This window comes from Vigna unguiculata, chromosome 3 (assembly GCF_037176805.1).
Source record: "Vigna unguiculata cultivar grain cowpea cultivar isolate G323 ecotype 2 chromosome 3, ASM3717680v1, whole genome shotgun sequence".
NCBI classification, from domain to species: domain Eukaryota; kingdom Viridiplantae; phylum Streptophyta; class Magnoliopsida; order Fabales; family Fabaceae; genus Vigna; species Vigna unguiculata.
Genome location: NC_140794.1, coordinates 7414663 through 7429215, shown reverse-complemented (window position 1 = coordinate 7429215; position 14553 = coordinate 7414663). Strand labels below are relative to the sequence as shown.

Genomic DNA, 14553 nt, shown 5'->3' with positions numbered 1-14553 from the left:
TATGTTGTTGAAAAGGAAAATTATAGCCCTAGCCCTTTTGATGTTATAGCCCTAGCCCTTTTGATGCAATTATTGATTAAATTTTGAAGCAGTAGCTAGAAAGTACTGAGAGAAAGAAGTGCGTAATGATTTGCTTTTCTTTTTCTCCTGTTTAATCAGCCACTGGATTTGAAGTAGTTGTCAGATGCTAACAAGGTTTTCAGATTTTTCTGCACATGACGTTTAAATGTTGGTTTGGTTAGTTTTTACTTTTTAAACTTTCGAAAAACAATATTCACGGGAACTAAATGATCCCGTAGCCAAAAGAATGCGAAAAATTCTATTTAAACGTCAAAATCCACACTTTTAAACAAGTCACTATTACATTATTGACTTTCTCAACCAATGTCTCAGCGACAACGTTTTTTTTTTTAATTTTTATATATTCTAGTGATATTTTTTAATATATATTAGGTATTATTTATACACATGGAATATTTAAATGATTTGACTCTTATTTTTTATTCGGCGAATTTAATTTATTATAAGAAAAATTTGCTAAGTTTTACTAATGGCGAAGGAGGGTTGAAAAGTGAGTCGTAGCTGGTCCAAGGGTAATAAAAATAGGTTAAAGTTTTTTTTTCATTACGCACATTATTCGTCTTTATTCTCTCTCATACGTAGAGAGAGAAAAAGAAGGAATTTAATTTAATTTTTTTATATTTGATTATATTTTATATTATATTTTAGTTGATATAGTTGACAGAGGTTGAGCAAAGAGAAGGGGGCAGAGTAGGGTTTTAATCTTCACCAATCCTTTACCCTCTTCAACGTACAATCCGAGCTTGAGAGAGAGAAACAGAAACAAAATCAGAAACCCTTCTTTTTTCTTCTTCTCTTCGTTATTTCTTCTTTCAATTTTCGCAGTACTAACCCTAGTTTCCTTGAACTCTCACTTGGAAACCCTAGCTGCTTCAGCTATGCCTCATTTATGCTGAATTCGCCACTATGTGGCTGCCATTTCAGTTCACAACAGTAAGGTAAGTGAAGGATTTGTTAGTTTCGTTGCTAGAGTGTGATTGGAATTACAAATGTTATGACTGCATTTTTTTGAAGGGTTGTGTTGTGATGGGTTCTAGTGGTGGTTGTGGTGTCACTATTCTCCTTCTTTTCTGTTTGTGGGGCGTTTTTTTCTCCCTATCTTCTGCTGCTAGACTCAGTGTTTCAAGGCAGAAGCTTGAGGTTGCTAAGCACTTGAATCGCTTGAACAAGTCTCCTGTTAAGACCATTCAGGTTTCTCTCTTTCTCTTTCTTATTTTTGTGTTTTGAGATGTTCTTAATCCACCCCATTTGGGTGTTTCTTCTTGTTTTAATCTGTTTGGCACCCAATAAAAAAGATTACTTTTTTGGTTTGGTCTTTGGTTGTTGTAGGTGGGATGTTAATGAAATGATTCTTTACCTTTCAAACACTTTCGGTTAAAATATCCTTTCTTGCGAGCTGCTATTTCTATTTCTGCTATGTTTATTTTGTGGGTTCTTCTCTCTCTGTTATGTGAAATGTAGATCTTTATGTGTGTGTGCTGATTTCTTAAACAAACTATTTTTTTTCTCCTATTTTGTTGAAAAGGAAAATTATAGCCCTAGCCCTTTCGATGGAATTATTGATTAAATTTTGAAGCAGTAACTAGAAAGTACTGAGAGAAAGAAGTACGTAATGATTTGCTTTTCTTTTTCTTCTGACATGATTTTTCATGTGTTGCAGAGTCCAGATGGGGATACGATAGACTGTGTGCCTGTTTCGAAGCAGCCAGCATTTGATCATCCATTCCTCAAAGATCACAAGATTCAGGTCCACTTTCTTCAACTCAAGATCTATGCTTCTTGTTCATTGTGTTTCTTCTTTTTTATGAGTATTTGCTCACCAATACCATGCTTTGATTTAACAGACAAGACCTTCTTTCCACCCTGAAGGGCTTTTTGATGAGAACAAGGTATCTGAAAATCCCAAAGCAAAAGTTCATATCCCCATTAGTCAGGCGTGGCATGCGAATGGTAGATGCCCTGAGGACACAATACCCGTCAGAAGAACAAAAGAGGAGGATGTTCTGAGAGCAAGTTCAGTGAGAAGGTATGGTAGGAAGAAGCACAGAGCAATTCCTAAGCCTAGGTCTGCAGAGCCTGATCTAATTAACCAGAGTGGTCATCAGGTAAGAACTGTTTTGAGTTCCTTCTTGTGTTATCAGTTTTTTTGTTGTAGCCTTGGTCTAATTCTTAACTGTGTTTTTGTGGTTTGTTTTTCGTTTTTACCAGCATGCAATAGCATATGTTGAAGGAGACAAGTATTATGGAGCCAAAGCCACTATAAATGTGTGGGAACCCAAGATACAAAAACCTAACGAGTTCAGTTTGTCTCAGCTGTGGATATTAGGAGGCTCATTTGGTCAAGATCTCAATAGCATTGAAGCTGGCTGGCAGGTAGAAAAATCACACTATTCATTTAGTCTGAATGTACAAACTAAGCATCTTTTCTGTTTTTAACTCTGAGTTATACTTGTAAATTGCAATGACACTTTGTTCTTGATAACAGGTTAGCCCAGATTTATATGGTGACAACAACACACGGTTATTCACCTACTGGACTGTAAGCTTCTACCTTTTGAACTTATATGTTGAACTATGTGGCTTTCTATTTTTCTTGTTAGTGAAAGAATAGTGTGTGTTTTTTTTTTTGTCTAAAACTCACTTTCTGCATTTTATAGAGTGATGCATATCAAGCAACTGGCTGCTACAATCTTCTCTGCTCGGGGTTTATTCAAGTGAATAGTGAAATAGCAATGGGTGCAACTATTACCCCAGTTTCTGGATACCGAAACTCTCAGTATGATATCAGTATACTTATCTGGAAGGTAAATTCCCAGGAGTTTTTCTACTCATTAATGAACAGAAAGAAACAATCTTTGAGCATCATGAATTTCATCATTCTTCCAACAAGATGTTTTTTGACTTGTGGACCGTTGTAATGTCTCTAGTGCTTGGATTGTTGGAAATATAACATCTTTCAACCGACCGTAAGAAACATGACATGTGTAAAATACCATATGCAAGTGTTTGATAATTCATAACCAGTATAATAATCTTGAGTTTTACTATTTCTCACTAATTAACTAGCTAGTAAAAGCTTTTTTACCTAGAATCATTAGAATCTTCTTTATTGTAGCACAGATCCCTGGTATCTCTTCCCAACTTCTTTTGATCTAGAGTTGCATATGGACCCCAATTGTAGTGTGATGGGACAGTGTTAACAATTCAACCTCAGAAACCTTAAAAAAAGTCATGAGATGCTCACATACTCATGCCTATAAATGCCAGCACACAGTACATGTATTTTAAGCCATCATCATGACTAATATAGTACAAAATTCCCTCTGCTAATGTTTGAGCTAAACAACATGCTCATTAAAGACATGAACTTTGTTACTGTTATTAACTAGTTATCTTCTCTGTTCTTGTAGGATCCAAAAGAGGGACACTGGTGGATGCAATTTGGGAATGACTATGTGTTGGGGTATTGGCCTTCTTTCCTCTTCTCATATTTGGTTGACAGTGCTTCCATGATAGAGTGGGGAGGTGAAGTTGTTAATTCTGAGCCTGATGGTCAACACACTTCAACTCAAATGGGAAGTGGCCATTTTCCTGAAGAGGGGTTTGGCAAAGCAAGTTACTTCAGAAATATTCAAGTGGTTGATAGCTCCAACAATCTCAAGGCACCCAAAGGCCTTGGCACCTTCACTGAGCAATCAAACTGCTATGATGTTCAAACAGGCAGTAATGGGGATTGGGGTCACTACTTTTACTATGGTGGCCCTGGTAAAAACCCTAATTGTTAATGAGTAATGATGTGGTGAAAAAAAAAATGAAAAAAGGAAAAGTTGCAGCCTATTGTATCATTCAATCCTAGTATTAAAGCTCTTCTCTTCTCTCCTACCATCTTGTATACCCTTTTCTGTAGTGGCAGTTCGGTTCCAATCTTGAATTGTGAGAGCCGGCCGTTTGTAATTTTTTTTCGTGGGAAATCACTGGGGCCTTACGAGCTTGTTGCTTCCTTGTATTGAATGCTTTGCAATTCTTTTAAGTAATTTTGTTGGAATCCACGGGAAGATGCATGTTGGCAACGTTGTTACGGCTAGTGTTTACCGTAGAGGTATTACATGGGGCATGGATGCCAAGTTTAAATGATATGTCTAACCTTTAAATCTTCAACGTGATATACTTAGAAAATAATATTTTTTATCTATCAATGTTTTGGGCTAAAGTAGGTGATTAATTGAATTTCTCTTTGTTTCCTTTGTAGAAAAAGGGACTACCTGAATGAAACTGAAATTCTCATGAAATCTATAGTCCCATGTATTAGGTTTATAATTTTAGTATGTCTGTTGGAATCTTAAGTAACAGGGTTAGAAATCTGAAGTTATAACGGCATGGTTTATGGTATATTTTTAATGAAATATAATGAATTTGAGACTAAACATACCTTTATATTCCATATATGTTGTTTGTATTAATATTGGACGAATGTCATTTAAAAATTGTGTCTGTTGATGTAACAAATATGTGCATTTTGCTGGGTGACTCATGTGAGTTATTAAAAATTAATTTCCCAAATATGTGTCTCTCAAGCTGCTACTTCCTCCAAGGTAAGCATGGATTCTTGCTTTTTAATTTTTGAAGGTTTACCAGATGGGATATTTAATTCCATTATTAGAGGCCTTTCTCCATATGTGCTGTTTATCTTCCAAGTATATATATGTGTGTGTGTATATAATTGGAAGACACTTCAGAAGCTAGTTTTGTGAGGTTGAATTATGCCTAAATCCATATTCTAGGATGTAATTAGAATCTATCATAGTTCCATTAGAAGGGTCACCCATCATATTATTCACATACCAAGATCAATAATGCTGAGGGTGAGGGGATGTATTGGGAAAATTCTTAGTCTCATTTCGGCTAGAGATAAAATTTGAAAAGAGTATGTAAATGGGAAACCACCCTCACCTCACAAGTTGGTTTTGTAGAGTTGGGTTAGACATTATCCTACATTATAAGACTTCCGTTTAGAATACTCTCATATTTTTTAGTTTCAGTTACCAAATTTCATTGGACTACTTGCTTCTTTTTGGAGGTAAGCCTTAGCACAACCATAAGGTGGCTGCATCGCATTGTGGCAGTCATGGTGTAGTCAAGGAAACATCTCCTGCTGGTTGAAGTAAGGTTGTGTTGTGTGTATATCAGACCTCCCTCAAACGCCATAATGATGCAAGCTCATACATTATGCTACCCTTTCAGTCACCTTTTTAGGGATCTGAATACCATTAGGCTACCTAGGAATACTCACATTAGATTTAATTATTATTTTTTTCTCTATCTATAAAATTTTAATTTATCAGGGATAGAGTACAAATCAGGAGGGTTTGTAGTCCTTCTTTACCAGCTATTGCTGGCAAAAGAAGCTAGAAAATGCAGTGATTACCAAGTTGCTTTAACCTGTGGGTTTTGATCTCTAATATGATATTAGAGCATCCATGACAATAGTTCATTCTTCCACCCTCATTTTTTTAAAAAATGTTTAATTTTGGCAAGACCGTCATATAATTTTATGTGCTTCAAAGTCAAGCTCAATGGATGTTGTGTGGGGGAATTTTAGATACTTAGATATAAAGCCATCATAAGTTTTCAACGAAAAATTTAAGCTTTTAGGAATCCTTGGGAAAGTAATGCAATATCATTGTATGTGTGACTCTGCCTAACCTTTGATTTAAATCATTGTGACAACTAGAAACATCATGACCAAATGTGAAAAAGAGTTGGTACCGAATAGAGTATGTCTATGACCACCAAGAAATCTGAGGCCTCTGCAATGACTCTTGCGATCATTTGGGACAAGGTTGGTATTGTTGAACTCGGTATTCAAAACCCGAGAGAAGGTTTTGTGCAATACTGGCTTGTGGTGGTGTTTCCGGAAGACAAGTGGATTTTACTACATTTACCATATTTGTAGTTTTCTTTTGGAAATTTTCAAGACAAGCCTCTTGCGGTAGGACTAGGTATCACTTTATTGGCCTTGGATCAAGTCTATTGCTAAGCAAGGTAACAATAGATTCATACTTTTCAGTTGGCTTTTAAATTCGTTGAGTCACTCCTTGGGTTAAATTGTATCACAAATTGCTGTGATAGTGACAAATAGGGTTTGATTCATAGAAGATACTCAGAAATTGTTTGATCTTAAAGCATCATGGTTTGAAGTTCTGGACAAAATTGTTTGGCCTTTGTGTTCAGGTGAAGGTGAAATTAGGGTTGAATTTTTATCTCATAATTGCCATGATTTGTTGCATCTGATTCAATGCTGCTAAATGTTGTCATTTTCGAATATTCTGGCAGAACTTTTGTCAATTGCCATATGCAATTTCTGAAGGGAGGCTTGTTATGGTGGTGCCATATGCCGTAATAGTGTTTATGTGCCAGAAATTTTTTTCCTTCTCCATGTTTTGCCATCGGCCTTTGAGAACACTGATCCAAAAATTGTAGGAAGCATATTTTGAGTAATCAAGATTGTAACCAAGAAATAAGCAACTGATCTTTTACTCCCATTAGATATAGGCTCTTGAGGTATGGTCTGCTATCTTCAGGTGTGAGGAATTTTGGTGTAAGTAATGGATTAATTGGAACGTGATGTGGCCTTTGATTGTTGGTTCAACTTACCAGCACAAAATCAACCAATTCTTATATTCTTGTTTTTTGGAAATAGAGTTAGAAAATATAACTGCCAACAACAACACTGGAGAAGATTCCTTAGCAGAGAAAGGTGTTAATGGATGATGCACTCAGAGGCATCTAGGTTTCACGGTTGAGCTAAAAATGAACTCAAACTTGCAATGATGCGGATCCAACTATATATATATATATATATATATATATATATATATATATAACCATGGGATTCCTATGAATTAGAGACAAAATTGTAGACAGTTGTAACTAAAGTTAGTTACTAACGAGCTGGCTATAGTTCATTGAGATATTCAGTAGTAATGTTACACTCATTACAGAAAGTTGCACTTCTCTAATTAATATGAACACACCTTGAAAATTTGTGAACCTAAGAAGAAAAGGATGTCTCATAAAAGTTGGGGTGAAATTATGTTCAAGCTGATTGGAGCAGAATTTTTTCGTGTTTGTATATTGTTTCTATATTAGCAAAAAGGAATTCCTTATCATTTGTGGCATTTTTGGGTAGAAAGAAATAAATATTAACTCATTTTTGTTGTGCTGGACAATAATTAGTTAGTATAGTGAAGCAAAGCAAAAAAAGAAAAGAAAATTTCTGTCTACTTTTTATGAGTTTTTGATATTGTTTAGCAATTCATAGCTTATGTTGGTAGTTATCGATGAATTTTTATAATTGAGAGAAATAAAATGAAAGAAAATATATTTTAGGGAGCTTGTGCTAGTATGAGATACGATGAAAGAGAGAGAAGAGTTGAAAACAAGTAAATGCTCATCTAGACCCTAGGCTACAAATAGGTACAACTCAAAACAACTCTTTATTAAAGCCTATTCTGCTCCATGTTTCTATAATTATAACAATTAATTTTACAATATTTGATGAATCCACAATGATAGCAGTTGGATTGTTGAACCTAACACATAAGGTTGTGCTAGGTCTCATGGCTGCCTTTTGACACTATTTCGGGCTTCTTTGCATATATTGTTATTCATTTCTTTCTATTTGCAGTTGGATCTTTGCTCGAAAATGGCCAAATATCTTGCAAGGTCCTCAACTCCATTTGCTCTGCGGTTTCCTGAATCTTTCTGCATGGATTGTTGTTGTTTCTCCAATTTTGGTGCTTATAATTTGGGGATCCTGGTTGATTGTGATATTGGGTCGAGATCTGATTGGGTGGGCTGTAATAATGGCTGGTACTGCCCTTCTATTGGCTTTTTATTCAATTATGCTGTGGTGGAGAACTCAGTGGCAAAGCTCAAGTAAGTATTTTTTGGCCTATTATTTATTGTTTACAGTTATTAAGCTTTATATATTTTATTCAATTTGAAATTCACATTTCTAAATGCTGTAACCTAGGTAGAAATTGTTTCTGGTATTACGAATGTAGATTGTTTTCTGTTGTCAATGATCTTTAATCATTTAAGCAATTGACAAGCTTTGGAAGTGATGATTATGTCTTCTGTTTCACGAAATTTTAACAGAAGAGGGATGAGCGTACTGTTGTCGTGTATGACTCTTCTATTTATAAAATTGCAGTAGCTTCAGAGAAAACCTGGTCCATAGAAAATTTGGTCAAAAAAAGATCATTGGATGTGTTGGCAAATTGTCATAAACTTGTGATGAATAAAATGAGAACATGGGATAACAAGTCATGTTGATCCCATGTTAATAAATATTAATAAATGTTATGTTATGTTTTATAATTAATGTAAAAATTATACTTCGATTAAACAAATAACTTTTATTGTTATTATGTATTGGATAACAAGTCATGTTGTATGATTTACACCTTATCATCTATAGCAACTGATGAATGATCATAGCCACCATTATTTTTATCCAACACTTTTAAACTACAAATACTATAAATTATAAGATTTGTAAGTATTTAATATACTAAAATGATTAACAGAATCTTACTTCAAAATATCTGAATTTCTGAGAAAATTTAAACTTGAATAAGTAATTATTGTATAATGTTATCTTCAAATTAAGTTCGTTTAAAGTAAAAAAAAAAAAATCCATTTACAATAAAATAAACAACAACAAATACTGCATAATATCATTGAACCAAACAATTTATTAACATATCTTATCTTATCTTATCATATTACTAAAACAAAACTATTAATATTTAATAACATTAAGAAGTAATTGATCCAAGTAATATAAGATTTTATTTTCTTAAACAAGTTATGGAACTCTCCTACATATTATAACTATAAAATATATTAGTTTCAAATATTAAAATAATCATTCGTACAAAAATATTTGAGGGCACAAATTAAAATTATAGTAAATACAAAGTTATTTAAATTTTAATTTTTCTTAAATATTAGATTAATGTAAGATAAAATAAGTTTAGTTGTACTTATAATAATTAGTAATTAAAAAATGAGAAGTTGAGAGCTAAATTATTGCCATGTATTTTCTTAATTTTAATTAGTAAAATTGGTAATTTTGGTTTTATTAGGATGAATGACAAAGGCTTACTTCAGCTGTGTTAAGAAAGTCCTTGAAGTCTCCTTCAATAAGTTTTTTATACCTTCCAACATTGAAACGTGTACATTCACACATTGTATCTCGGATCAATTACGATGAAAATATACTTTAGAAAAAAAATATATACAGGTGTAATATATATATATATATATATATATATATATATATATATATATATATATATATCATAAAATAAAATAAAGTGATAGATTTCTCATGATAGACTTAAACGTAAAATTTCATAGAATTATTTGTACTCTAAAATATAAATATCTATAGAACTTTTTTCGTGTAATAGCTATTATTTATGTTTTGGTAATTAATTTATTTTATTAGCCCGAACAAATGTTCTATGATTAATTGTATACAAATATAATTATACAACCACCGCGTGAACATTAAAAAAAATGCACTTTTTATTAAAATGTATAAAAATATATATTATATGATTTAAAAAAAAAAATCCCTCTTCTTTTGTTAAACTTAACTAACTATAATACTAAACAATTATTAGAATCTACATTGTTTAATAAAGTGTCACCATTGAGACTAGTCAACAACTCCATGGAAGAAACGCGAAGAATAAAATCAGAGGATGAAATCAGAAGTTAGAGATTAGGTAGGTCAAATTTGGATGATGATGGTGACGGTGGTGGTGGTGATGGATTGATTGTGATGGTGAGAGTGAGGAAAGGGAAGGGAATAACAAGGATCCGAAATGGTGTGGAACAGCATGGTGGTGTTGGCGGTGGCACGTGCGTCAGCGGAAGCGTGGGAATGCATTGCGGAGCCTCTGAGCAGTGACCAGATTCTGGATCTGGTTTGCTGTTTCCCTTTGCATCAACTCGCTCTCTGTCTCTACTCCTTCTTCTGCGCTCCTCACTTCAACTATTCCTATTTCCCTTCTGATTCCGACGAAGACGACGATGATTCTTCTCGCTTCGACTACTATTACCAATCCTACTCCGACTCAACTCAATAGGTATTCTTTCTATTTCAATTTCCTTCCGCTTGTTTTCGTATTCATTCATTCACTCATTCTCACGCAAACGCCGTATCTAATTTCGCTTACGCTGTGTTTGGATTAGTACGTTATTTGTTTATCTCGATTAAACAAAGGCTTGCTTCTAGATTTTGAGCAATTGCAATGTATTTTTCTCTGTTTGATGAATTTCATATTGCAATCTAAGGATACGCTTGGCTGTATTTCGATAATTGAAAATTAGACTCTGGAATTAGGAATAGCATAGAACTAGGAATTTTACTTTCTCTTTAGTTTGTACAATTTTATCTATTTTTTTGGTGGAGGAGATAAAATATAAGACAAACTTTGGTTTTTTTATATGCTTTTGGCATTATTTTTAATTACGGTGTTTCTTTTAGGTAGTTTGTTAAGTAAAAGTCTGTGTTAATGTCATCGAGGTGAAACCAGCATTGAGATATTTTGGGATAAACTTATCCAAAAAAAAATGTGAGAAAGTTGTGGAGATGAAAAAAAATAGAATCATAAGCTAAAATTAGGTGCGGAGAAATCAATGTGAGTGAGTTTCTGTTACAAACTACTTTATATATAAACTAATTTTGATTTATGGAGTTTTTTTTTTTTTTTGTAAGTATTTGTGGATAAGTTTAGTCAAACAGATCGTAATTTGGATTACAGAGCAATACTGATAACTCTTAAAGGAATTGCATCTAAGTTTTGTTGAAAAGAAGCGAAAAAAGTAAAGGTTTGCTTTGTTGTTTGTTCACGAGGGGAATATGTCACTTTGATCCCATGAAAATATACTTTGTGGATTCAAATTTACCCAAGAATAGTTCTATATGTTGCACCTACTTTTATTCTAATTCCATCATCAGAAGTGTGTGCAGGAGATGAAGCTTATCATTGTAGAATGATGTAGAAATTAACAACTTTTATTGGAAAAGAGTGTAGTGTCATTTTATATTGAAGGTTTTTAAGTTAGCATGTACGTTGTCTCTTCTTGGGGGTGAGCTGTGCCTCTGAAAGATTTTAGTTCATAGATTTTCGGAAGAGGGCTGGAGGCAGTGTCCGGTTTGATCTGGGAAGATTTTTTACTGTGCCTGATGTTGTCATTAAAGCGCAAGAGGAAACGTTCTATTTCCTCTCTGCCTGGAAGAATTTCTTCACACATAAGTTGGCTCATTTTAGCATTCTTAACATCCGTCGGCTAGATTTTATGTACTTGAGTTAATTATGAAGCTCAAGTTAGCATAACAATTTGAGTCAAATGCATCAGCAGTCCAGTGATTTATTCCTATTCTCAAATAAAGTCAATCCTTGTTCATCTATAGCCTTCTCGGACAGATTGATATTTTGAGTAAAGTGCACCCGTAATCCAGTGACGGCATAAGATCTCTGACTTTTGTTTGTCCACTTTTCGAAATTTTTCGTGGTGGTCGTTATCTTGAGTATCACTCCCTCAGAATAAGGGATTACATTCCTGGAATCAGTTCAATTGCCAGTGTATTAACATCATCACTCACTACCACAGACAGGATCACCAATTGCGAGTCTACTTTCGGAATGATTATTTTCCTGACCATACCAAAGATAATAAGAGGAGTGAGAAATGCATTCATTTTCTTTCCATCATAAAAGATTCCAGTGAACCAAAAGTTAGCTAATAGGTTTATTTAGAAATCCACAGAATACCATTTCCTTGACTGTATTCCCAATATTATCAGAAGAACTGCTGTTTTATGGTTAAAATTTTATCAAATAATCAGCAGTGTGTTCGCCTTGTTGATTACTCAATAGGTGTAAGTTCTTGTGATTACTCCAGTAGTTAAGCAAAATTTGAGAAGTCGGAACTTTAGACATGCTACAAATTGAGTTTTATATATTAGGAAATCCTTCTTAAATTTCCTGTACCATTGGTTCCTCGATGAAATTTTGATGTTCTTTTGGGAATTTAGATTATGAGAGATACAAGTAGGACATTGGTTTGTTGTTCGTCCAAATTCTGAGATCATCTGCTGCAAGTTATCATCCTTAGACTCTTCATTGTATCTCTACTTACCACGCTTTATGCTCTTTTGATAGGAAATTGCCTGCTAATTATGTGTATGAAGTGATGTAACGAGACTTCGTTTGGTACGACACGAGAGATCCTCAATTGCTCAATTGTCTAGTTGATAATAGATGGTGAAATCTTTTTCTGTTCTTTTCTTTTTCAGAATACGATGACACCAAGGACTTTAGCAGTGTTCAAGCTGTCCCCATTGTATAAAAGCATACACTTAGATTATTGTAGTTGATTGATTCATCTCTTCACATTGTATACCCTTGTAAAAAGTGATTTGTGAGTGGTAAGATAATTTTAAGGTGCCCTTGAAGGGGTGTTGTGATATAAATTCAAAACTGAACTTTGTTTAGTAAATATATATATAGTACATACATTTTCTCATCACATATTTCTCAAAATTTAACCTTTTTTTTTATGCTTCTTTTCTTGAGTATATATATTATATACAGGCTAATTTGCTCCGAAGCTAAAGAATAAAATAAATAGTATCACAATTCATGTGCAGTATTCTTTACTGTGTTTGGTTCGATACATGTCTGAGTGTGTTTGTGTGTATATATCGCATTTAATTGAGAAATTTGAATGGGTGGAAAAATGAGGGGACAAATGTTCTTTCCTTTTATTTTTGTCTCCTCCCCAATATTATTATTAGGACATTTTGCAGGAAAAAACGTAGTAATTTTTAACTTTTGAAGTTTGTAAACTATTAAGATGTTATGGATACTTCTGCATGGTGAAGAAAAATAGATGTCATACATCATGGCTAACTGTGTTGCACCAGTTCTTACCAAAAGTGGAAGGCAAAAAAGATTCCTTAAAATCCAAATTTTTGTATGATCCAAGCCTAAACCCCTTCTGAACCCAGAGTTCTAAAACTACAGTTCCACACCCAAAAGAGTAACCCGCTACCCACAATCATTATCAAACATTATAAAGAGAAAATATTTCATCCCTTAATGTCGAACACCAAAGATCCTAGTGTTTTCATACCAAATGAAAGCCGAAAACAAAGCACGGATCCCATCACACAACAACGATGAGAGGGGCATCCGTCATTTCTCTGGTTCACAATTCTCTTAGACTATTGTTATCAATCCATAAGTAGAGTTTATGCTTCTCTCGTGCATTTGTTATTAAATATGTTTTTAACACCTATCTTTGATGTGAAATTTAAATTTTTCTTTGTGCGAATTTTAATAGATTTTGGTCCTGACACTCAAGATGACTAGATATAGTTCTTCTAACCTAAGTCACTCAAATTTGTTTAGATGTGTCAAATTGTGCTTTAAAATACCATTTAAGTTGTTCAGATCATTTTACTCGTTCTAACTCAAATGTCAGCATATGTTATTTAACACATAAAAAAATTATTGTCCTTATATTAAAATAGATTCACTGATTTTAAAAGTTTGGATATAAAATTGTATCAGATTAAAACATATTTCACGTCCAACCAACTTTAAAGATTACAAACATATTTAATCTTAAATAAATAAAGGGTTTAATTTTGTCACATTATTTCCAATATAGAGATTTTTGTATCACCAATATGTTAAAATCCATCTTAGATATAACTTTTACCTTATTTATTATAAAAATTTCTATAACTTTCAATTATGTAAGAATCCATGATTAATTAAAAGTTAAAAATCATTTATTCCAGTTAAATTCTATAATCAAATCCTTTTCAATAATAGTCAAAGATTAACAAGGGATAATTTCTTCATGTACTTCTATCATTTCTATATGCATTTTCATAAATTTTGTATTTCAAAATACAAAAAATTATATTTCAATCTGTATATTTTGAAATAAAAAATTAATAATGTATTATGAACTGCACAATCCAAAATATAAATATATTCTGAGTGATATAATTTGAAAAATATTTTTTGCACTACGAATTATGTATGCTGAAATACAAAAGAAAATATGCATTCCAAAATATATATTTTAAAGTATAAAAATTATATTTTAAATTACTCCAAAATACAAAAATTTACAGGGTGCAGAAAAATATTTGTGGAAGTACAGTAAAAAACTGCATAACAATAGTCTATACAGTAAAAGACCCATCTATGGGTGTGAGTGGACTCGGCACTACCAACAAGTAACCCATACTTACATTTGTTTTTTTTTTTTTACATTGATTGCGAACCGATGCAAGCAGCATTAACATGAGTTGGACTAACTGATCTAACTTACGTATGTAAGCTATTTTTTAATACATGAGATTTAAAGGAT

At 33.1% G+C, this 14553-nt stretch overlaps 2 protein-coding genes across 9 annotated transcripts; both read left to right on the top strand.

Annotated features, from left to right (window-relative positions):
• Window positions 1-730: 730 nt before the first annotated feature.
• Window positions 731-4130, top strand: LOC114178091 (protein neprosin-like). 2 transcript variants are annotated; one of them, XM_028063794.2, is made up of 8 exons: window positions 731-1019; window positions 1096-1272; window positions 1742-1828; window positions 1926-2186; window positions 2290-2454; window positions 2567-2620; window positions 2739-2885; window positions 3492-4130. In XM_028063794.2, the coding sequence occupies exons 2-8, from the start codon at window positions 1108-1110 to the stop codon at window positions 3864-3866; spliced, it is 1254 nt and encodes a 417-aa protein (XP_027919595.1). In that variant the 5' UTR covers window positions 731-1019; window positions 1096-1107; the 3' UTR covers window positions 3867-4130. The 2 variants fall into 2 exon arrangements, with proteins under 2 accessions (XP_027919595.1, XP_027919596.1); XM_028063795.2 differs by having other exon boundaries at window positions 750-1272.
• A 1671-nt stretch (window positions 4131-5801) lies between these two features.
• On the top strand, window positions 5802-12693 carry LOC114178092 (uncharacterized). 7 transcript variants are annotated; one of them, XM_085671617.1, is made up of 4 exons: window positions 7564-7685; window positions 7769-8019; window positions 12327-12377; window positions 12461-12693. In XM_085671617.1, exons 1-3 carry the CDS (start codon window positions 7650-7652, stop codon window positions 12361-12363), a joined length of 324 nt encoding a protein of 107 aa, XP_085527743.1. In that variant the 5' UTR covers window positions 7564-7649; the 3' UTR covers window positions 12364-12377; window positions 12461-12693. The 7 variants fall into 7 exon arrangements, 3 of the variants coding, with proteins under 3 accessions (XP_085527743.1, XP_085527744.1, XP_085527742.1); XM_085671618.1 differs by having other exon boundaries at window positions 12327-12379; window positions 12431-12693; XR_003603263.2 differs by lacking the exon at window positions 7564-7685 and adding an exon at window positions 5802-6123 and having other exon boundaries at window positions 12327-12693.
• The last annotated feature ends 1860 nt before the right edge of the window (window positions 12694-14553 follow it).